The sequence below is a fragment of the Bos indicus x Bos taurus genome, chromosome 9 (assembly GCF_003369695.1).
Source record: "Bos indicus x Bos taurus breed Angus x Brahman F1 hybrid chromosome 9, Bos_hybrid_MaternalHap_v2.0, whole genome shotgun sequence".
Taxonomy (NCBI): domain Eukaryota; kingdom Metazoa; phylum Chordata; class Mammalia; order Artiodactyla; family Bovidae; genus Bos; species Bos indicus x Bos taurus.
Window position 1 is genome coordinate 96,595,905 of NC_040084.1, and position 23,215 is coordinate 96,619,119.

The 23,215-nt window shown below is 55.5% G+C and overlaps 1 protein-coding gene across 2 annotated transcripts in view; it reads left to right on the plus strand.

Moving 5' to 3' along the window:
- IGF2R (insulin like growth factor 2 receptor) overlaps positions 1-23,215 on the plus strand; it is a 102,402-nt gene that overhangs the window by 67,144 nt on the left and 12,043 nt on the right. For both annotated transcript variants that reach the window (XM_027551976.1, XM_027551977.1), the window contains 18 exons: positions 2,550-2,720; positions 3,476-3,619; positions 3,702-3,877; positions 4,130-4,217; positions 4,693-4,908; positions 5,651-5,781; positions 6,031-6,128; positions 9,358-9,494; positions 10,577-10,767; positions 12,416-12,542; positions 13,241-13,360; positions 13,640-13,896; positions 14,178-14,396; positions 16,660-16,809; positions 19,247-19,408; positions 20,935-21,142; positions 21,421-21,567; positions 22,672-22,906. In XM_027551976.1, the coding sequence (XP_027407777.1) occupies positions 2,550-2,720; positions 3,476-3,619; positions 3,702-3,877; positions 4,130-4,217; positions 4,693-4,908; positions 5,651-5,781; positions 6,031-6,128; positions 9,358-9,494; positions 10,577-10,767; positions 12,416-12,542; positions 13,241-13,360; positions 13,640-13,896; positions 14,178-14,396; positions 16,660-16,809; positions 19,247-19,408; positions 20,935-21,142; positions 21,421-21,567; positions 22,672-22,906 (2,977 nt within the window). The remainder of the gene's footprint in view (positions 1-2,549; positions 2,721-3,475; positions 3,620-3,701; positions 3,878-4,129; positions 4,218-4,692; positions 4,909-5,650; positions 5,782-6,030; positions 6,129-9,357; positions 9,495-10,576; positions 10,768-12,415; positions 12,543-13,240; positions 13,361-13,639; positions 13,897-14,177; positions 14,397-16,659; positions 16,810-19,246; positions 19,409-20,934; positions 21,143-21,420; positions 21,568-22,671; positions 22,907-23,215) is intronic.

Consider the following 23,215-nt stretch of genomic DNA (forward strand, 5'->3'; position numbering starts at 1 on the left):
ACAGTTTTGCCATCTTTACTGGGTTCTCATTTCTGTTCCTTCCTGCAGCTGTGACTGTAAACAGATAGTTGCTGTTTTGGCGTCATCAGGTGTGACGCTGAGTGTGAGAGCCCTGGGGGACGGTGGTGGTGGAGTAGCAGCTGCCGTGCACGCGTGCTGGCCGCCGCCTGCCGGTCCCACGTGGAGGTGCTGTGTGTGCTGAACTGCTTGGTTCTCCACCAACCCCAGGCCCCTCATTCTTGGCGTATGTGCTTCTTAACCACCTCCTGGCGTCCCAGGTGATGAAGGCCCAGAAGGCCTCGCGCCCTGGACAGAGAGCCAGTACTGGGAGCCAGGTCTCTTGCTTCTAATCCTGGTTCTGCCGACAGACACATTTATTCAGTGTTGCGGATCAGAGGCCCCCAGAGGTGCCCCCCACACACACAGTCCAGGGCCATGCAGCTGGTAATGAGCACAGCTGAGGTCGGAACCCACGTGGTCTGACTTCTGGACCTGCGCACTTCTCACTGCACTGGGGTGGGCTCAGGAAGGGGCATTTGTGTGATGTCTGGTGCCCAAAATAACGGGCTGTCTGAGTCCATGTCAGAGGGAGCCAAGATCCGGAAGGGAGTGGGGATGGCTCTGCCAGTCTGCGGTCGTCAGCTCGTGCTGTGCACCCTGCCTCAAGCTGACAGATCCATTAACACACCGGGAAGAGGACCGTAGGGTGTTGAAAGGCTGATTTCAGGATTCCTGGGAAGGGGCTAAAAATCAGGGGTCTTCTTAACTTCGAGGACAGAAGACCTGGGTCTGGGGGCTGCTGTTGGGTCTATGAAGGGTTGGCCTAGAAAGGGAATTGCTCTCATTATACCTCATTTGTTGGGGAGGATTCAGACACAGACGGATGATTTTAGTCTGTTCGTAGAGCCCAGGGGGACGGGAATCCTTTGCTTTATAGATGTAAACTTCTTCACCTCTGGGTCCAAAGAGTCAGCTGCTCACTCACCTCAATACCCAAAAAGAAATGTGCTTCACTCTTGTTTTTTATTGATATTTTATTAAAAAAAATTTTTTTGGCCACCCTGTGTGGCACGTGGGGTCTTAGTTCCCCAATCAGGGATTGAATGCACGCCCTCTACGGTGTAAGTTCAGAATCTTAACCACTGGACCATCAGAGAAGTCCCTTCCGTCTTGTTTATAATTCTCTTTGTTTCCAGTTCCAGGGTACTGTTTAAAAATGGGATAGATTAGGCATCTATGTATCCTTTTTTGTGTGTCCTAATTTGGAAAATGACCCCACTGTTTAATAATGAACTAGATTAGACATTTATGTGTATGTGTGTGTATATATACATATATATTTTTTACCCTAATTTGGAAAACGACCCTTTGTCTCTTGCGGGGTTATCAGTGTGGTCGTGCGGCTGACAGCCGCTGACATTTCTCTGCTGGGTTGGGATCCAGGCGCCAGCAGCCCCCCGGGGGTGCAGTGCACGTCTGACCTTAGAGCTGTGTTGCTCCAGGCTTGTCCCTCCCTCTCCCTCCGCTTCAGTGTCCTCCCTTGAAAACCAGGCATCTCTGGGGACCACTGCGGGACTCAGTAACATGGTAATGACTCCGGGGTTCTTCCCTCTGTGGAGCCTCTGCCTACGTGGTCCCCTCCCCGCAGGAGCCTCCATGTTGGCTGTGCCACCTCCACTTCCTCCCTGCCCGCCTCCCCAGTGGTCTGTGCTCGGCTCCGCAAGTCGAGTGATGTTCGAAGTGTTGGGTTGTATCACTCCTGGCTTAGACCACCCCCTCCTGGCTCAGGGTTCCCCGTGTGCCCAGAGCAGCAGCCAGGCCTGTCCAGTGGCCACGGGAGCCCTGCTGCTCCTTGCTCGGGCCCCTCCGACCTCCTGCTCCTCGACCAGGCAGGCCCACCCTCCCCATCTGAGCCCTCGTCCTTGGTGTTTCCCGCTGCTCACGGCAGTCTCCGTTCTAGACAGCCAGGCGGTTCTTTTCTTCCCTTCTGCAGGGTTGGGGTCAGATGGCACCTTCCAGTGAGCCCAGCCATCGTGCCTTGTCCCCCCCCTGCCAAACCCTGGGGTTTCTCAGCCCCATCCTGCAGTGTCTTCCTGCATTTCCATCTGTCCTGCCGAGGCTGCATGAAGTCTGCTCACTGTCAGGGCGCTGAGCAGCCTTGAGGGTCAGCTCCCAGGAGAGCGAGTTTTTTTCTGTTTCTCTCACTCCTGTGTGTAGTATGAATGTAGTAAACATTGTTGAATAAACCCTTGAAGGAGAGTGGTGGTTTTCTAGTGTTTGGGTGGATAAATGGATGTAGTGCTCTCATCCTTCTTGGAATAGAGGAATGCCAAGACACCGTGCTCATGGTGTGAACCTTCCTTACGAGGGTCACTGTCCCAATGAGTGTGACCTCTTCTTAGCTCAGGTCCCTGGAACAGATTGGGTGCTGAGACACTGTCTTAGACGAGCCTGGAGGCTCATGTCTGGGCACGCTGTCCCAGTGAGCTGTGTGTCTGGCGACGCTGTGGTCACTGCTGTTTCTCAACAGTCTGGCCTTCTGTTCCCAGGGAGGGCTGATGCCTTCATCATCCGCTTCGTCTGCAATGATGACGTTTACCCAGGGACACCCAAGTTCCTGCACCAGGACATCGACTCTAGCCTGGGGATCCGGGACACTTTCTTCGAGTTTGAAACCGCGCTGGCCTGTGTACCTTCTCCGGTAGATTGCCAAGTCACAGGTGAGACCGGTTGGAAGTGTGTGTGCGTGCCTGTGAGCATATGTGTGTGTATATGTGCGTGTGTGTGTGTGTTTTATTTTCAGGCAGCATGACATTTGTGTTACATGTTTCCCTTGAATGATGCTTAGAGTTGTAAAACTTCTCTTGAAGTGAATCTGGGTTCATGGTTTTGAGCTATCGTTTGGGATCAGAAGCTACTTACGAACAAAGAAGAAAACTAGGGGGGGAAAAATCAAGTGCACTGTTGGAGCTCCTTACTGGAGGGAGAAGAGGATAAGAGGATAAAGTTCTGAAAGGGGTCCCCGATTCTGAGCTGGATCCTCACTCTTTGTGGCGGCCCCCACCTCCTCAGCCGTGGTGCTCTGTTGTAACAGCTGGTTTCTTTGGTTGGTTGTTTCTGTGTTGGAATTAAAAGAAATTTTTAAAATTAGGAATCACTAAAGTTTTAATTTTTTTTTACTTAAAAAAAAAGTTTGTCTGTGGCACATAGCGTGTGGGATCTTAGTTCCTTGCCCAGGGGTCGAACTCTGCATTGGAAGCGCCAAGTCTCAACCACGGGGCCGCTGGGAAAGTCCCGTCGTGGCAGTTTTGAGCGTCAGGGCTGGTGCATGTTTCTGCAGGAGGTGCCTGTCGGCTTCCTGTGGGTCTGCTCATTTCTGTTACGAGTGTTAAGTTCCTGCCTCCTTAAGGGGTTGAAAGGTGGTGTCCAGAGCTACCAGGAGGGCAGGGCTCTGCAGTGCTCCCGTGTATTTCAGACCCCGCCGGGAACGAGTATGATCTGAGTGGCCTGAGCAAGGCCAGGAAGCCGTGGACTGCGGTTGACACGTTCGATGAGGGGAAGAAGAGGACCTTCTACCTGAGCGTGTGCACGCCTCTCCCGTACATTCCCGGCTGCCACGGTGCGTGCCGTGCCCTGGACTCGAGTTCACCTGGCCTTCCTCCCCTCCCGCCACCTTCAACGCTGTCTCCTGGCCCTTGTAGGCACCGCTGTGGGGTCCTGCCTGGTGACGGAAGACAGCAAGTTGAACCTAGGCGTCGTGCAGATCAGTCCTCAGGTGGGCGCCAACGGGTCCCTGAGCCTCGTCTACGTCAACGGGGACAAGTGCAAGAACCAGCGTTTCTCCACCAGGATAAACCTCGAGTGTGCCCACACAACGGTGCGTGTCCGTGCAACCTCCTTTCCGCCTCCCCCAGACTCCAGGCCTTGCATCTGATGTTGAACTTGCCGGAGTGTTGGGGGGTTTTAGGCTGTTGATGGGATTGGACCAGAATGTCCTGGTCTGGTGTGTTTCCTGAGGGCTGTCCATGTATTTCTCTCATGGAGGTGAAGAGTTGCGTGTCCATCCTGCTACCTTCTGACTCCCTTCTTAAGTGGATGAGCATGTGCTGAGCGCTGGTTTCCGTTGCAGGGCTCCCCGACCTTTCAGCTCCAGAACGACTGTGAGTATGTGTTTCTCTGGAGAACCGTGGAAGCCTGTCCCGTCGTGCGTGCGGAAGGTAAGACCTGGCCCCGCCCACCTAAGTTGTGAAAGTGTGATGTAGGGCGTGCTCTGATAGCATCTTAGATGTGAAGACTTGGGCGTGATCGCGAGACGCCTATGTATTTATTAGTGGATGGATAGCTTCTTGTCCTTGAATTTTCCACTCCACTCCATTGTTCCCTTCACCAGGGACATTTTCCTCCCCTGCTGGGTCGATGGGCTGTTGGCGTCTCACACTTGAGAGCGTGAACGTGAGGTTTGATTTTAAGTGGATCTTCCTTCCTCCGGTGACCTAAGCTTTTCTAGAAGACTGTGGGCAGCTTGTCTTATGCATACAAGCTAGAAGGAGAGAAGGTGGAAATGGTATTTAAGGCCTGTTTTAAGACAGTACTTAGCTGATTAAAGGTTGCAGAAGTTTTGCCTGAAGGTGTGTGTGTGTGTGTGTGTGTGTGTGTGTGTGTGATTGCCCTTCCCCTCTCACGTTCTTGCAGGAGACTACTGCGAGGTGAGAGACCCAAGGCACGGCAACCTGTATAACCTGATACCTCTTGGTCTGAACGACACTGTCGTGCGGGCCGGCGAATACACCTATTACTTCCGCGTCTGCGGAGAGCTGACATCCGGCGTCTGCCCAACCAGTGACAAGTCCAAGGTCATCTCATCATGCCAGGAAAAGCGGGGACCCCAGGGATTTCAAAAAGTGGCAGGTACTGTGGTTTTCTTCCTTCTCTTCTTGGAATTCCGTATTTAAGTATGGAATTCCACATTTAAGATGATAGATTATATCTTGTGTTTTAAGATCTACAGACGGTATCTTTCTTGAAAAAGAAGTACATCTGCTGTGTCCTGGTAAAACAGCGTGTTAGCGATGTTGCTGGTTTCACAGGACACACGCTGACGCGTGTCGTTAAGAGCTTATTTCATTCTTACTTAGCGACACTGGTTAGTTCTCAGCTCATATTTCTTCTTTTTTATCCCAACTTTGGGACCCACTGGACTACTGGTAGGTGCTCTGGCATGGTACTTTGTAGAACAGAGATGAAGGGCACGTGTCTGGTACTGGGCTGGGCCGTGAAACTGGTAGGGCAGACTGTCGGTCCTCACGCTCTCTCAGCAGCTGGGCAGGTGGTGATGCACTTACGACTTTTTTACAAATCACAAAGTAGCTGGCAGAGTGAGTCCATGGGCCTCCCTGAGGAGCCGGCATCCTCTGAGCTCATCAGGTCAAGGAGTGTCTGCGTGGCATCTATCTGTTGGTCTGTGGTCTGCGTGTCTGTTGGTTTGAAGGTCACAGCCTGGGGTGAGAGGAGGCCTGGTTCAAGGAGCTGGCAGGCCTGGCGTGCTTGGTCTTGTGGGGGTTTGTTCAGGGTATGCGATGGGCCGCGTCTGTGCTGACCGGCTGGGGCCTTCCTGAGCCCATCCTCACATCCCTGGCTGCTTCTTCGGCAGGTCTGTTTAATCAGAAGCTGACCTACGAGAATGGGGTGCTGAAGATGAACTACACCGGGGGCGACACCTGCCACAAGGTGTACCAGCGTTCCACCACCATCTTTTTCTACTGCGACCGCAGCACGCAGGCGGTGAGTGCACTCAGGGCGGGACTTCGCCCTGGCTTTGCTGCCTTGTCTTTCATAAAACGAGCCTGCTCTTACTGTCTCGTGCAACCTCCTGGTTAAACCTAGTTCAAGTGTGTGATTTACAGACTCAGTGTTCAAAACCTCGATCAGTTTTGTCTCAAGCTTAATGAGCAGGTCTGTCCCTTCCGATATGCGTCCTAAGCACCGGCCACCCAGGGTTTCCCGTTTCACATCTCGTCTCTGCCGTTGCAGCCCGTGTTTCTCCAGGAGACGTCCGATTGCTCCTACCTGTTTGAGTGGCGCACGCAGTACGCCTGCCCGCCCTACGACCTGACCGAGTGTTCGTTCAAGTAAGTCGATGGGGCGTTGACTCTCGGGGGGCAGTCCGGTTTACACGGTAATACTTTGCTTCAATAGTGGCCTGTGGGGACGGGGAACTAGATTAGGTGAGTACTCTAGGCTTTAGTTCTGCATATTAAACTCTTGGATCGCTCTTGGCTTAGGTCCTTTGCTTCTTGGGTTTTAGGTCCTCTGTTCTGTATTCTTTTTTGTTGGAGTGTATCCTCCTGTACTGTGGAGAGGTTGGGTAGCAGAGGACCCATGCAGTGTCTGAAAATGCCACTGACTTGCTCTCAGATCTGATTAGCTGGGACTAGGATTACGACAGAGTCAAATTAGGTTTCCTTCAATTTTGAAGGCCTTGTCCCATTTCCAACAAGAACCATGCACATTTGGTGAAAAAGTTTGTTGCTCATCTTCTATGAGTTTTTACTCCATTTTGGAATATTTTCTGAATTTAAAAAAAACTGTCCTTTGGAAAGTTTTATTTTAAATTTCACATAAGTCCTTCTAATTATCTCTGAGGATACGGATTCTAATTTTTGTTTTCTTTTAAAAAAATCTCATCACACTTTCCCTGAGTTATAATCCATTTTCTTTTAGTGGTTGCCTTACACATGTAATTTTGATTTAACAGGAAGCTAAAGTTGACCCATAGCTCTACCCACCCCTCCAACCATGAAATAATAGAGAATGTTTTAGCACCAAACACAGTCTCCCAAACTCCACAGGATTGTGGTCTAGTGTTTTAGTTCTGACTTATTTTTTTCCTTCTCACATAAGTTGTAAGTTGTGGTTTTAAAAAATACTCATTGGTTGTTTGACTATATAAATTTCTTCCCTTTGCAAAGGAAAAGAAATATCTGTTTCTTTGGCTTACTCTTCCTTTTTGCATTGCGCCCTTTCCTTTTGACCTAATTTTCATTCTCTAAGTACTCTGTTTGTATAATGCTACGCAGCGTGCTTGTTTGCAGATTGCTTGCCTCTGGTCTCTGTTGGGGTAAGGAGTTTGTATCAGGATGTCCCACTTGGGACTGGGAAGGAATTAGTGCGTCTTCCGACGCTGGCTTCTCAGGCTGTTGGAGCTGGCCCTGGGGTCCAGGCGCACCGTAACACTGCCTGGTGGTCCTGTACCAGTAGGGAGTGTGTGGCGTTAATCTTGGCCTTCACGTGAAAGGGCTCAGTTTTATCACCACTCACTTGGCACAGAAGCCCAGGTGAATGCTTCTGCGTGTGTGCACCAGCCCTTGGGAGGTGAGCCATCTCGGGTTGCTGTTAGAGAGCCTGGCCTCTCAGTCCTAGCTTCATTATCAGGCAGATAACCTGCCTTTTCTGTACATGTTCTCTTGGGTTTGCTCTGTGGTCTCAGTCTGTTTTGCTTACGCATGGCTTTGTTATTTATGTTGCTTGGAAGGTGGTACTTCCTAAAACTGAAGATGTATGCCTGTTACTCAGGAGTATTTTCAGTGACTGCATTTTTGAAGGTTGCCTTTTGTTGTGGGCCTTTTATTAATCATATCTTAACTTTGCCTGTCGTATGCACTGTATATTTTAAGTGTCTTTTTTATCTGTTTCTGTACCGCATTCTGTTTCCTTAGATCTATTTCCCGTTAACTGGTTCTCTCATCAGCTGATTCGATTTGCTCTTCCACCTGCTCGTTGTCTTTTTAATTTTCATGACTGAGTTCTGTTTGGTACTCTTTCTCATTTCTTCTCTCCACTCCACCCCCCTTTTATTATAGTTGCAGTTTCTTCTTTTAGGTCTTTAACCGTTTACAGTAAATCTCTATCCGTTCTATGGAGTTCTTGAGGATCAGCTTCTGCAAATGTCTGTCTCCCACAGATGCCGATGTTAATGCCAGCCCCATCCCTTCACTCATCCCATTAATGGTCCCTCAGCTTTCAAAGTACTTAGAGTTCTGTCTTCCAGAAGCAGCACCAACCCCCTCCGCCCCCCGTTTTGACCATCCCCGTCTCCCCCTGCATGGGTGCAGCGGCCCCTCAGTGATCCCCTGGCCACCGTGGACTGGCCCTGCACAGGGGTTAGAGGTCTTATTAGACGAGATCAGGTGTGTGTTCAGAGTGGTATGGCCGTAGACCAGAGTGGTCCTGGGAGGTTGTAAGTCAACCCAGGCCAATGTCGTTGCGGCCCCGCGATGCGATGAAGCCCCTGTGTCGTTTGGAGCTACCAGCTGAAGTCGTCTGGTGGGCTGGAACACCCCCCGCCCCGCTGCCAGCCTCAGCTCCCACTGTGCCATGGCTCCTGTCTGCTCTGCTCCGTCCACACAGGGCCCCGTGTTTTCCTGTGGACACCCTGGCGTTCTGTGCCCCAGGCTCCTGGTTCCCACTGCTCCCTCTGCCCGGTTCCCTGTGGGGCAGGCTCTTCCGCATCATCCTAAGCTTATTCAGAGATGGCCTTCTCAGAAAGGCCTTCTCTGGCCACTGTCTAAAAATCTCACTTCCTCTTTCCCCTCCCAAACTTCACATTCCTTCCCTGCCTTATTTTTTCTCTGTACTCTGATTACCATCTGTTCTACTGTACATTAAAAAAAAAAAAAAATACCTGTGGCCTCTCCAGTCTTCATAGGATGGGCGATTTTTATCCGTTTCCATCAACACCACCACCCGCCTTTGGCATGTAGTTTTGAACGAGTGGCTGATTCTGGTCTCCCCAGGTGAAGTGGTGTCTCTGGCCGCCCTGTGTCCCCACCTGACTCGGGCCCCTGGGCAGGCTGAGTGTCTTTCTCAGCCTTGACTCTGCACCCGGCGGAGGGCTGGCTCTCAGTACCTGTCCCTGCCTGGGGTTCGTGCAGAAAGTAAACTTTCTCCAGGGAGGTCAACGCCAGCCCCATTTACTTCGGGAACCGCTGGGGGCCTCGGGCTTGTTCAGCAGGTGGCCTGACCGGGATGCCCTGGGCGCTGCGTGTGTCAGCCGTCTGTGTACCCCTGTCTCCTGACTGCCCTGAGCAGGGCGCGCACTACACTTTGCTTTTTCTGTTGTTGTTGAGTACATAATCTCGTTGCACCAAGGCTTGGCGTTTCCTGAGCTCAGGCTGTGTCGTTGCTGATTCTGCCTGGAGCTGGAGACCCCAGGGGTCAAGTCCAGCCTCTGGTAGGGTCTGGTGCCCTGGAGTGTCAGGAGTACACTCCTCCTGTGCACTGAGCCTTTCCAGCCGGGGTGCTCAAGCCTGAATCGGAATCCAGCTGCACCTTACCGGGGCGCTTTTTCCTTCCCTGCAGAAACGAGGCTGGGGAAACCTACGACCTCTCGTCTCTGTCGAGGTACAGCGACAACTGGGAGGCTGTCACGGGCACAGGGTCCACCGAGCACTACCTCATCAACGTGTGCAAGTCCCTGTCCCCGCAGGCTGGCTCAGGTGAGCGGGGGGCGCTGGGGCTCGGGGCTCGTAGGGAGTTTGTGGGGGAGAAAGGGAGTCAGGACGGATTCTTCGAAGTCATGTCACTCTCTGACATGGGAGTCGGGACACATTAGCCCGGGAGTGGAAGGAGGACTTGCGGGTCTTGATGACCAGGCCCTGGTGTGGTCCAGGGTAAGTCAGTGCTGAAGGCGTGCTGGGAGCGTGAGGACCTGTTTGAAGTGTCAAGAGACGGAGGTAGCGGGAGGTAATCACGGTGGTGGGTGGTTCTCAGCCAGGGCAGGAGATTGGAAGGCGGCGAATGGCCATGTGGCCACACACCCTTTGTATTTACTGACAGTAAAGTGGGTGGGGGTCCTGGTACGATGCACCCAGACCCTTGGTGCCAGTGATGAGGCGAGAGCTGGTTGGACCCAGGGGACCAGGAGCAGCAACCTGGAGTGACCCCGATGCCCCCCTCGGCCTGCTGGGGTCCTGCAGACGGAGCTTGTTCTGTCTCCCTGGCAGGTCTATGCAGCCCACTCACATCCTGAGTGATTTTTCTCTGCTGCATGCGGTGTGGCCGTGGCCACTTCCCTGTTTTGTGTGCTGGCCGCCTGGGACCCCACACTCTCAGTCCATGAAGTGGGGCCCGCCCGTTCTTTCCCCGGGCAGGTAACTCAGACATTTCCAGGACTGGGGAGTTGGCGCAGTTCTTGGTGACTTCTGAAATAAAGATAGCACGTGGACATAGGCCATTCACAACGTCCCCTGGGCTCAGTCTGGGTGTTCTCGGCTTCATCCCATTTGGGGGTCAGAAAAACTGAGGCTGTCCTGTCCTGAATTCTCCTGACTCTCCACATCTACCCCCCCCCAGTCCATCTGCAGTAAATTAATGTTTCATGCCATGAGAGCTCGTGGCGTCATCAGCATCTGACTTAAACAATGGGAACCACTGGTATTTTGGAGTGATTGTTAGAGTCAGAGTATCGCGTGCCAGACGTTAGAGTCAGAGTGTCGCGTGCCAGACGTTAGGTGCCTTGTGAGTCCTAGTCTGGAAAGCGGCCAATGGTCGCTCTTAATCGTCTCTGCTTGTGCTACAGATCCGTGCCCTCCGGAGGCGGCCGTGTGTCTGCTGGGCGGCCCCAAGCCCGTGAACCTGGGCAGGGTGCGGGACAGTCCTCAGTGGAGCCAGGGCTTGACCCTCCTGAAGTACGTTGACGGTGACTTGTGTCCAGACCAGATTCGGAAGAAGTCAACCACCATCCGCTTCACGTGCAGCGAGAGCCACGTGGTGAGTGACCCAGCTGTGTCCACCCTGGCGTGGGTCCTGAGTCAGCAGGACTGACGTCTCACTTCCTTCGGGTACGTGGTGAAGCCCTCAGGGTGACCCGGCCTAACAGGGGGCGCAGGCAGTGCGGCCTTGGGCCTGTGGTCCTGGGTGCCCACCCTGGCAATTCAACTTCCAGAGTTAGGGGCTCCCCTGGTGGCTTAGTGGTCGAGTATCTGCCTGCAATGTGGGAGCTGCAGCGTCAGTCCCAGGACTGGGAAGATCCCCTGGAGATGGGAATGGCTCCCCACTCCAGTATTCTCGCCTGGGGAATCCCATGGACAGAGGAGCCTGGCGGGCTACAGTCTGAGGGGTTGCAAAGAGTCCGACATGACTGTGTGACTCATCATTGTCAAAGTCTGACTCAGCCCCCTGGAGGCTGGAGAGAGAACTGCTGTTTGCCAGCCTGCCCCTCATCTTCAGGGGTAAAAACGGCAGGTCGGCAGACCTGGTTCCAAGCCAAGCTCTGCCGCTTCCTGGCCGTGCACCTCAGTCCCTTCATCCCTCTCAGCTGGTCACCCGTTACCAACGCGAGCTCCGGCGAGGGTAGAGAGGAGAGACCGGAGGCTCCGGGCCCCGTTGCTGGCTTGTGGTTGGTGCATGAGAGCCGGAGTCTTGTCTCATCTCTGGGCAGTCCCTTCCCCAGAGGGTTGGTCTGTGCAGTGTGGAGGTGGGTGCAGAATTAATTGTCTTCCTGGACTGTTTTTTTTTTTTTACCGTGGGGACAAGTCCATCTGTGAGATGAAGGTGCTTTTGTGGAAGCTGTGGGTTGTGGCTACGGGCCATGAGGACAGGCTGAGCTAGCCCACTCAGTGTCATCGTCTAGCTGCATGTGGCCAGAATTGGTGGTGGGGGAGCCCCAGGGAGAGCCTCCTGGGGGCCTGAGGCCTGCCCCCCTGGACGGGGTGGATGCTGAGGTTCTCCTCTGGAGACTATGCGGAGGCTGAGCCTGGACCCCCAAGCTCCTGGGGTGCAGACACTCTGGGCCCTCATAGACTCCCTGTGTGACTGAGCGGAGAGGCTCATGGCTGAGCAGGACAGTTGAGGGGCCCCGGGGGGCTCTGCATGCAGGTGCCTGGGTCTGGGTTATCTGGGGAGAAGGGTCCTGCTGCACCAGGCTGGCCTGAGCCACGTGGGCGAGGCACGTCCGGAAGGCGGGGAGTCTCCTCGCCTGGGCGGTGCGGGGTCGGTCGGTTCGCAAGTTGTCACTAGTCCTGGAGGCGCTTCCCCTTTTGTTCCCGTAACAAACTTCAGTTCCGGTTTTTAGAGCATGACCGAGGGTTTCCTCATTCATGACTCATGGTGGCCCTCTGCTCATCCTTCGCCCACCCGTCCCCTGCGCCCCGTCTCACTGCTTGGCTGCAGGGACACACCCCTGGCCCCTGCGTGGATCTCAGGCCTCGTCTCGTCCGTGTGTGTCAGGGCCCTCGGGGGCGTCTCCGGAGCAGACACTGACCCCTTGCTTTTTCTGAACCTGCCTCTGTCCCACGAAGACCCCGGGACGGATGAGTCACAGGCGGCGCAGGGGAGCTCCTGTTGACGGGGGTCAGCGCTGTTCCCAGGTCCGCCCTGTGGCCCGTTGGCAGCCGCCTTTGTCTTTGCTCGTTTCTAGAACTCCAGGCCCATGTTCATCAGCGCGGTGGAGGACTGCGAATACACCTTCTCCTGGCCCACGGCCGCCGCCTGCGCGGTCAAGAGCAACGTGCACGACGACTGCCAGGTCACCAACCCCGCCACGGGTGAGTGAGGGGCCCCGCCGGCCTCCCCGCCCCGCCCCTGCAGTGAGGGACCCCACCGGCCTCCCCCGCCCCGCCCCTGCAGTGAGGGACCCCGCCGGCCTCCCCCGCCCCTGCAGTGAGGGACCCGCCCACCCCACCCCCGGCATGATGAGAGGCCCCGGATGAGGTTGAGAAGCAGGCAGTGTCCTGTCTGGAGGGTGCACGTTGGCCTTTTGTGCCAGTTCTGCGGGCTGCTGTTGACTCGGGACTCTCCTTCAGTGGAGGAGACGGCCAGTCCCCCTGAAACCTGTGCTCCCACTGCCCCTGTTTCTGGGGTTGTCGGTCCCTGGCTCTTGGCTTGTGGAGCTGGAGTCGATCTCCTGTTCCCTTTCAGGGTTAATCTGGGTGAGGTTGGAGGGGCACCCAGGGAACTGCTGAGTCTCAGCACTGGGAACACAGGGTGCTTCTCTGGCAGCGGGAAGTGCTGTCTGGGCCTCCCCAACTTCCCCCCACCCCGAATCACAGGAGCTGCTGAGGCCCGGCCCCAGGAGGACGCCCACCTCCCCCCAGTACTCTCTAGCGGGTCAGGAAGGTTCTCAGGGCCGAGCCGGTGAAGGGGGCAGATTCATCACAAGGAGTCCGGGGCCTCATGGCCCGTGGGATCCGTGTCTGAGCAGGTGGGTGAGGGGTCACTGTGTCCCACCGCCCACCCCGTGCAGGACACCTGTTTGACCTGAGCTCTCTGAGCGGCCGGGCCGGCTTCACCGCCGCCTACAGCGAGAAGGGGTTAGTCTACCTCAGCGTGTGCGGGGACAACGAGAACTGCGCCAACGGCGTGGGTGAGTGCGGCCTGCCCTCCACGCGCCCCCTCCAGCGAAGAGATCAGATGCCTTCATCGGCAGCAATCCTCTTGGGGTCAGGGCGGGGGCTGTGAGGGGGTGATTTGTAACCATGGGGTGAAGTATTAGACGTGTAGCATTTGCTGAAATTGGGTAGCACTACCAGGAGTGCAGGCTGTGGCTTGCAGCATCCGGGTCTGCAGGAAGTACGTTATCAGGAAGCAAGTGCTTTGGGTCCCTGACTGTGTGTCCTTCCCACCGGCTCTGTGCTGGGCACAGGGGCCTGCTTTGGGCAGACCAGGATCAGCGTGGGCAAGGCGAGCAAGAGGCTGACCTACGTGGACCAGGTCTTGCAACTGGTGTATGAGGGCGGCTCCCCCTGCCCCTCCAAGACCGGCCTGACCTACAAGAGCGTCATCAGCTTCGTGTGCAGGCCTGAGGTCGGGCCCACCAACAGGCCCATGCTGATCTCCCTGGACAAGCGCACGTGCACGCTTTTCTTCTCCTGGCACACACCCCTGGCCTGCGAGCAGACGGTGAGTCCGGGGCGGCCCAGCCCGCCCAACCTAGGGGCCTTCCACTTCTCCCATGGGTCCTGGGGCACCCCACCCGCTTCTCGTCCACTCCCGTGGCCCCGATAACGCTTGGTTCAGAGTGCCCGATGCTAAATAAAGCAAAACACGTGGTGGGGGGTGGTGGTTGATCCACCTTTAGTGCGTTTCTCGTTCAGCCTAAATCCTCGCGGTGACTGCTGGTCAGTGGTCAGGAGCTCAGTTGTTGTAGATGCCAACCCAGAGGTGTGTTTCCCGTCTGATAGACCGAGTGCTCCGTGAGGAACGGCAGCTCCCTCATCGACCTGTCCCCACTCATCCACCGCACCGGGGGTTACGAAGCATACGATGAGAGTGAGGACGACGGCTCCGACACCAGCCCCGACTTCTACATCAACATCTGCCAGCCGCTCAACCCCATGCACGGGTTGGCCTGCCCCGCCGGCACGGCCGTGTGCAAGGTTCCCGTGGACGGCCCCCCGATAGTGAGTGTGGGGCCCGAGGGCAGAGGTCGCCCCGCAGGGGGTTTCAGCGGCCCCCCCAGCGTGTCGTGTGTCTTGCTGTCGGTGGAGAGTCTTCAGGCAGAACGAATGGGGACGTGAGCTGGGACTCTGTGATTCTGGGTCCGCCAGGGGAAGAGGAATGTGAGGGTTTGTGCATTGAGCTGTCTCTTGTTGTGATAGAAGGTACGGGAGAAAATGTGAACACGTGTGCGGAGAGACGGCATTTTTGTATCAGGTCAGAAGTCCCCAAGGATGTTGATGGAGCTTGGTGTCTGCTTAAGTGCGGGTCTTGTGTCATTAAAAGCTTGTGAAATACAAGCATGTTCTTTGGTAAATGAGTTTATTATTAAGGGCATAAGCCAATTGGCTAACAACTAAGCATTCTGCCTTGAAAGCTTCGGTGTATGCCAGCATTTCCCAGCGTAGGTTTGGGCCTCTCCAAACATCGCCTTCACGAGTTCATGTTTTGCGCGGTGCTCAGCGTGTGTTATTTGAAGTGAAATGCACCCCTGGAGTGGGCTGTTTCCTGCTTGTTTTAACTGTGAGTCCGGTCCCGAGGGACTGAGATGTCCTTGTAACGGGAGGACGTTACAGGTGGTGCAGGTAGGGAGAGACGTGGGCAGCAGTTGGGGACGTTGGCCGTGATATGAGCTTGACCAGAGCGTGGCTGTGTGACGAGCGCGGGGCCTGGACAGTTGGTGTTGGCAGGAAGTGCTTGCGGTCAGCCTTCCTGGCTGTAGCTGGGAGCCGTCTTCTCCCATGTGGCTACCTTATTCCAGGTTTAAAAATAATAGAGGAAGTTCTCTAACCAGAGAGGGTGGTGTGTCATCGTGGCCTTAGCGTGGTGAACAGAGCATGTTGTGTGGCTTCATTCACACACTCACTTGCACACTTATCTCTCAGACACCATACACATACTCGTCTCAAACACACACTCATCTCAAACACACCACACGTACACACTCATCTCACACACACACAATCTATCACACACCACACACAGTCCTCTCTCACACTGCACACTCATCTCTCACACACCATATACACACACTCATCTCAAACACATACACTCTCATCTCAAACACACACATACACACTCATCTCACACACACAGACTCATGTCTCACACACTACACACACACTCATCTCACACACTGCACACTCATCTTTCACACACCACACACACACACTCGTCTCAAACACACTCATCTCTCACACACCACACACACACTCATCTCACACACACCACACACACAACATACTCATCTCACACTCATTTCTTACACACCACACACACACACTCATCTCTCACACACCACACACACACTCATCTGACATACACACTCATCTCTCACACACTTACCACATACACATCTCTCACACACACACTATACTCATCTCACACACACTTATCACACACATACATTCGTCTCACATATGCACTCATCTCACACGCACACTCATCTCTCACACACATAAACACACATATACATACACACCATTCCTGGCCAATCACATTTCTTTGATTTGTGTGTCTATTTGCTCAAAAACACTGGCTGAGCGGCCGGTGTGTGCCAGGGCCGAGCGAAGCCGCAGAAGGTGGTGGGGGTGTGAGTGTGTGCTGTGTGCACACGTCTCGGTGCCGCTGAGGGGACGGGGCAGCCATGTGGGTTCCAGCCTCCGGCCGGCAGGTCAAGAGCCTGAGCAGCTTTCCGGGTGTGACCTGAGACTCCTGTTGCCTAGAATCTTTGAAAGTGGACCCTGAGTAGATGCCTTGGTGATAAATTTGTCCCTTAGTCAAGTGTTAGTCTCTCAGTGGTGTCCGACTCTGCAACACCATGGACTGTAGCCCTCTAGGCTCCTCTGTCCGTGGGATTCTCGAGGCAAGAACACTGGAGTCGGCTGCCATGCTCTCCAGGGGATCTTCCCCACCCAGGGATGGAACCCAGGCCTCCTGCATTGCAGGCGGGTTCTTTACCGTCTGAGCCCCCAGGGAAGCCCCACCCTGAGCAGAAGCACAGCCACTGTTGCTCGTGTAGTCGATGCCTACCGGCAAAGTGAGGTTTCTTTTTTGTGCCTCGCTGTCAGGACTTTTCACGTGAGCCGCTGGTAACACGGTTTCTTTAGGTGCTACTTGTCCTCAAAACTGAGGACGTGCAACTTTTGTAACTTCTCCGTCAGCCCTTACTCCTCTAACCTGGGGAACGATTACCTTCCTGAAACGTCATCTGCTTTCTCTGTTCAGGATATTGGCCGAGTGGCAGGACCTCCGATCCTCAATCCCATAGCCAACGAAGTTTACTTGAACTTTGAAAGCAGCACTCCTTGCTTGGCGGACCGGCACTTCAACTACACCTCACTGATCACGTTCCACTGTAAGCGGGGCGTGAGCATGGTAAGTGGGCACCGGTGTACGAGGCACCGGTGTGCGGGCCGGCCAGCCAGAGCCGGAGGCCCTCGAAGCCTGCCTCGGACGAAGGCTGCCCGTGTCCACAGCGCCTGCCTCGCACCGTGTGCTGTCAGTGGTGTGTGGAATCACTGCAGGCCCTCAGTTTAGCAATAAGTGGGCCCTCCCGGAGTCACCAGGGCAGATTTGGCACAAAGAGGCTTGTTGTGATAAATGCTCGAGCAAAGAAGTAGCCTTCACCCTTGCCTGGGAGTGAAAGAAAGTGTTTGTCATCCAGTCGTGTCTGACTCTGCGACCCCACGAACTGTAGCCGGCCAGGCTCCTCTGTTCGTGGGAGTATTCAGACAAGAATACTGGAGTGGGTTGCCGTTCTGTTCTCCAGGGGATCTTCTTGACCCAGGGATTGAACCCGAGTTTCCTGCATTGCAGGCAGATTCTTTACTGTCTGAGCTCCCTGCCTACCATCACACTAAAATGTCAACTTTGGTTTTCTCTTTTTAAATTTTAACATTACTGATTCTATTCTTGTTGGGAAGTCAGACATTTTGGCAGCTGTAATCATTCGGATGTAATTCATATTTCACAAATTAGCAAATGAAAGAAGAGCTTTGGGATAAAAGTATCAGTAGCTACGATAGTGTACCATCTACTTTTAAGGAGGCCATTGATTTTCCTTTTATCTGCAGTTAAAAAACAGCTTCCTTTAAAAAAGAGCGCTGTTTTGTTGTAAGGAGTTTTGTGTAAGTTTTCTCTTGCCCTCCCTCTGGGAACAGGAGATAAACCATTGGTTTGCGGCCCCCGTTTCGTGATGATCTGGGAGGGCTGCCTGACGTCACGTGGCCCTGCAGAGGCAGGGGTCCCCACCTCTGCTCCACCGGAGAGCTCTGTGCTGGCGGCCTGGGTCTCAGCCCCCTGTGCTGCCTGTTTATTTTGTATTAGAGTATAGTCGTTTAAGGAATGAGGATGAGATGGTTGGGTGGCATCACGGACTCAATGGGCATGAATTTGGGCCAACTCCGGGAGACAGTGAGGGACAGGGAGGGCTGACGCGCTGCGATCCATCGAGTCGCAAAGAGTCGGCCACGACTTAGTGACCGAACAGCACAACGGCAGAGCCACGAACAGTGCTGTGATAGTTTCGGGTGAACAGCGAAGGGGCTCAGCCAGACACATACGTGCATCCATTCTCCTCCCAAACTCCCTTCCCCTCCAGGCTGCCACTTAACGTTGAGCAGAGTTTTCTGTGCTATATAGCAGGTCTTTTTTTGGTTATCCATTTTAAATATAGCATTGCGTACGTGTCTGTCGGAAACTCCCTTCCCCCGTACTTGTGCTTTTGAAATTCCTAAATTCTGGAAACCTTACAAGTCCTTTGATGGGAATGGGCGACGTGGGTGAGTGGATGGTGGCAGGAAGTGGCTCACGGCCGCCTTCCCAGGAAGGGCTGCCATCCTGGGCGTCTGCGTGGAAACCTCACAGCTCCTGGACCGACATGTCGCCTCCGTTCACACATTGCCGGGCGGGAGGGGAGTCCCGAATGACCGAGGTGTGGGCAGCCATGATCCGCTAGCCCCTCTTGTCTCTGCACGTGCGTTCGCGTGTCTGGGGGGGGGTCTGGACGCATGTCCACAGGTGCCCCCCAGACTCGCGCTAGGTCTCAGAGCGGTGGAGTGCTGAGAGCGATGAGTGTTCGGCGGGGCTCAGAAGCAGGGCATCTCACGCTACATGTGCGGTCCAGTTCAGAGAGACATTTAATGAACTCTCCTTCCCCTGCATTTTTTTATCTTCAGTGGAAATACTTCCTCCGTGTACATTAATAGAAAAACGCATTCTCAGCAACAATTAATGAAATTCTTCATCTGTTTTTATGGCTGCCGCTCAACGAGGGAGGGGAGGCAGTGAGGACGTTGATGGATATTTATTTAGATACTTGGCCTGTGGAATGTCCGGCTGGATCGTGTCTCGCCCTCAGTATAAACATCCCCTCAGTCTCCAGAGACGTGGGTGGGGACAGCCCCTCGAATGTACAGGAAACACTTGCTCCCTCCTCTGCCGCCGGAGACTCTTCAGTGTCTCAGGCTTCCCTGTCGCAAAGTTTAAAGACCCACCCCCACCCTTTTCTCTGAGCTGGTGGTCTGGAGTATTGGCATGCTAAGTGCAGGGACACGGGCCTGGGGGCGGAGGGGAGTTGGGTGCAGGCAGGCCTGCCTGGTGGGGCTGCTGCTTGCTTGCCCGTGGCGAGGATGGTGGCTCCCTGCTCTTGGAGAGAGCCCACCGTGGGTCACCCGGGACCCCTGCTGGTCTGGGAGCATCTCTGAGCCCACAGCGCCTGGGGCAGGGGTCTCCAGCCCTGCGGGGGGAGCGGGGAGGTTACTGTACTTGTTAATCCACGTGGATTTCACACCTGGGCCCCCCTCCCAAACAGGGAACGCCAAAACTGCTGAGGACCAGTGTGTGTGACTTCGTGTTCGAGTGGGAGACTCCTCTGGTCTGTCCCGACGAAGTGAAGACGGACGGCTGCTCCCTCACGGACGAACAGCTGTACTACAGCTTCAACTTGTCCAGCCTCTCCAAGAGCACCTTCAAGGTAACGCCGTGCCCCAGAGCCCGTGACCTCGGGGCCCCTGCCACCTGGCGTCACTCTCAGGCTCCTCTGTGTGTTATAATGCGGCCTCCGTGAGCGCTGGAGAACCTGCAGTCCTTCGTGCACTGTTGGGGTCTGGGGGACAGATGGGGGTGGTCCTCACTCTGTCCCCGGTGCGGGCTCGGCCTGCCAGGGGCGCTGGATGGTGTGCTAACCGGTCACGGCTCGTACCCTCTCTGTGCCCCATGGTTCAGAGTGAGCCTTTCTCGTGGGCTTGGCAAGGATTCATTCATTCAGTGAGGAGGGTCACGTGGCCTGTTCCACGTCGCAGATGGAGAACAGGAGGCCGCTCAGGGCCGTGTGAGTGACCATGTGCCTGAGGGGGCGGGGCTGGCAGAGCCTATGTGGCTCCACCTCTGCCTGCCGCCCAGAGACCACCCCTCAGCCCCGACCTGAGACACATTTGGGTGTCAGGGGCTGGTCTCGCCCCAGGCTGAATGTCGGGAGGCTGTGCTTCAGAGGCTGGGGCCCACATTCCTGTGACATAGACGTTACAGAGTCACACGGTTATGGACCAAGCCATCCCTGAGATGTAGATCTTACTGAGTCGCACGGCTGTGGACCAAGCCATCCCTGAGATGTAGATCTTATGAGTCACACGGCTGTGGACCAGACCATCCCTGAGATGTAGATCTTACTGAGTCGCACGGCTGTGGACCAAGCCATCCCTGAGATGTAGATCTTATGAGTCGCACGGCTGTGGACCAAGCCATCCCTGAGATGTAGATCTTACTGAGTCGCACGGCTGTGGACCAAGCCATCCCTGAGATGTAGATCTTACTGAGTCGCACGGCTGTGGACCAGGCCATCCCTGAGATGTAGATCTTACTGAGTCGCACGGCTGTGGACCAGGCCATCCCTGAGATGTAGATCTTACTGAGTCGCACGGCTGTGGACCAGGCCATCCCTGAGATGTAGATCTTACTGAGTCGCACGGCTGTGGACCAGGCCCACGAGATCCCGGCGCCTCCTGCGTGTGGCAGCCAGGGAGTGGTGAGCTCTGAGTCATACGCCCAGGTGCCAGCCCTCTGGCTCCCAGAACAGGAGACCTTGCCTGGGTGCAGGCCCCCAGGGCGGGTGTGCAGCAGCTTAGAGCCTGCAGAGGCGGGGCGGCCAGGGAGAAGAACCGTGTTCAATTAGGTCATGGCTGCTCTGTGCTCAGTCCCGAGTCTTCAGCACTCTGGGGTTACTGGCAGGAGACGTGGCTTAGGGTAGGGGGCAGGCAGCTGGAGGCCCGTGGGAGCATGGTCTGCAGTGCTGCACCAGGAGGCACAGCCTTGGTGAGGGGGGACGTGCCCGGGAGTGGCCAGGGCATCGCGCTCTGCAGGGGGGGACAAGGAGGGTGAGCTCTCAGGCAAGTGCACGGCCCGTGGACAGAGCTCTGCCTTCCTGCTCGTGCCCCCCACACCCCCAGCGCTGGCCTTGCCCCCCCTGGAGACCAGTCACAGCGCGGGGCGGTGTCTCCGCAGGTGACCCGAGGCCCGCACACCTACAGTGTGGGGGTGTGCACCGCGGCCGCAGGCCTGGACGAAGGAGGCTGCAAGGACGGTGCTGTCTGCCTGCTGTCCGGGAGCAAGGGGGCGTCTTTCGGGCGGCTGGCGTCCATGAAGCTGGACTACAGGCATCAGGACGAAGCTGTCATCCTGAGTTACGCCAACGGAGACACTTGCCCTCCGGGTAAGTCTTTATGGGCGGGCGGAGTGTCTGTTCCCAGTAGACAAGGAATTAGACACGGCAGCAGGAGGGAACTCAGGAATGGCGCTCCAGATGCCATGAGCCCCAGCGCACGAAACGGCCCATCCTACAAGCCCTGGGTGTGAGTGCTCAGGCCCACAAACCATCAGTCAGTTTAGGGGGGCTTCTCTCGGGGAATCCTTGTTCGAGGTGACCGCCCCTGGCCGGGCGCAGCTGACGCGGTGTGGATAATCGGGGTCACTCCGATTTCCCCTTCCCAGAAACTGAGGACGGCGAGCCGTGTGTGTTCCCCTTCGTGTTCAACGGGAAGAGCTACGAGGAGTGTGTTGTGGAGAGCAGGGCCAGGCTCTGGTGCGCGACCACCGCCAATTACGACAGAGACCACGAGTGGGGCTTCTGCAAGCACTGTAAGTGGACACGCCGGGGCCCCCGCTGGCCGGCGCGGTAGCCCTGCGCCTGGAGGTTCTCTTCCTGGACTGTCCACGTTAGTGGCAGCGCCTCTGGTGCATGTGGTGTTTTCTCGCCGGGGCTATTTTCCATAAAGAAAAGTCATCAATTGCTCTGTGGGGCAGGGTGACAGATAGGTGTGGGGCGGTCAGCTCTCCCCCTCCCCAGCTCCAGGGGCTCGTGTCCGCATGCCAGTTTTTTCAGCACCAGTGGCTCACGTCCACACTTGTTAGAATTGCTGCTGTCCCAGGTCTGCAGGGCCTTGTCTGCAACCGTCCGCTCTACAGTGGGCTGTGCCGGGCAGGGGCGGGGTGTGGGGGGTCTCAGTGCCCTTGCTGCTGTGAAGAGAATGGACCCACGAGAGTCCTAGTAACACGCGGGGCACAGACAGATGTGAGTTCTCAGGGAAAGTGACGGGACAACTGCATGACAAGTTGTTTAGTTCTTGTAAGTGGCCATGGAACAGAATGATACATGTTAAGGAATTAGGGCTTCCCTGTTGGCTCAGACAGGAAAGAAGCTGCCCGCAATGTAGGAGACCTGTGTTCAATCCCTGGCTCGGAAAGAGCCCCTGGAGAAGGGAGCAGCAACCCACTCCAGTATTCTTGCCTGGAGAATCCCATGGACAGAGGAGCCTGGCGGGCTACAGTCCGTGGGGTCACAAAGAGCTGGACACAGCTGAGCGACTAACACACACACACACGAGGAATTAGAAACATTAAGTCTACAAGGCACTACTGTAGCCTTCTTTGGAGGCTTATTACGAAAGCATCTTTTTCCTGGTAGGTTAGATGACATATTTTTAGCTTATCACAGGATTCTTATTATCGTTATCATTCATACTTTAATCAAGTAATACCTGTTTGAAAGGAATTGTACTGTTGCTGTGGGGTGGTTAAGTGCAGAAGGGGAACTTGGTCCTAACTTGAGGGTGGAAATGGGAATGAAACACAGCAGGAAGTGGGGAACGGCCGGGGATGGACAGCACCCCTCAGCGCCAGCGCCGCGGGGGCGGGCATCCCAGCCGGGCGGGGGGCCTGACGCTCGCCTCGCGTGCCGCCCAGCCACCAGCCACCGGACGTCCGTCATCATCTTCAAGTGTGACGAGGACGCCGACGTGGGGCGGCCCCAGGTCTTCAGCGAGGTGCGCGGGTGTGAGGTGACCTTCGAGTGGAAGACGAAGGTGGTCTGCCCCCCGAAGAAGATGGAGTGCAAGTTCGTCCAGAAGCACCGGACCTACGACCTGCGGCTGCTCTCGTCCCTCACCGGCTCCTGGTCCTTCGTCCACAATGGAGCCTCGTGAGTACCTCCCCCTACCAGCCTGCCGGCTGTGTCCGTCGCCCCGACGGGGCGAGTGTGCGGCGCTTCAAGCTCCGATTCTGAAGGTGGGACAGCCTCAGGCCTCTGCTCGGGCAGGCCTGGTGCATTCCCGGGGGTTTGGAAGCAGAGGCAGCTAAAGCCAGCCTTGAGATCCCAAAGCAGCTGGTGAGCAGCTGCGGGCCTGATGGAATCAGGCACGGTTTGCTTCTTGTCTGGGATGCTGTCCGTGTTGGGCTTCCCTGGTGGCTCAGTTGGTAAAGAATCTGCCTGCAATGCGGGTGACCCAGG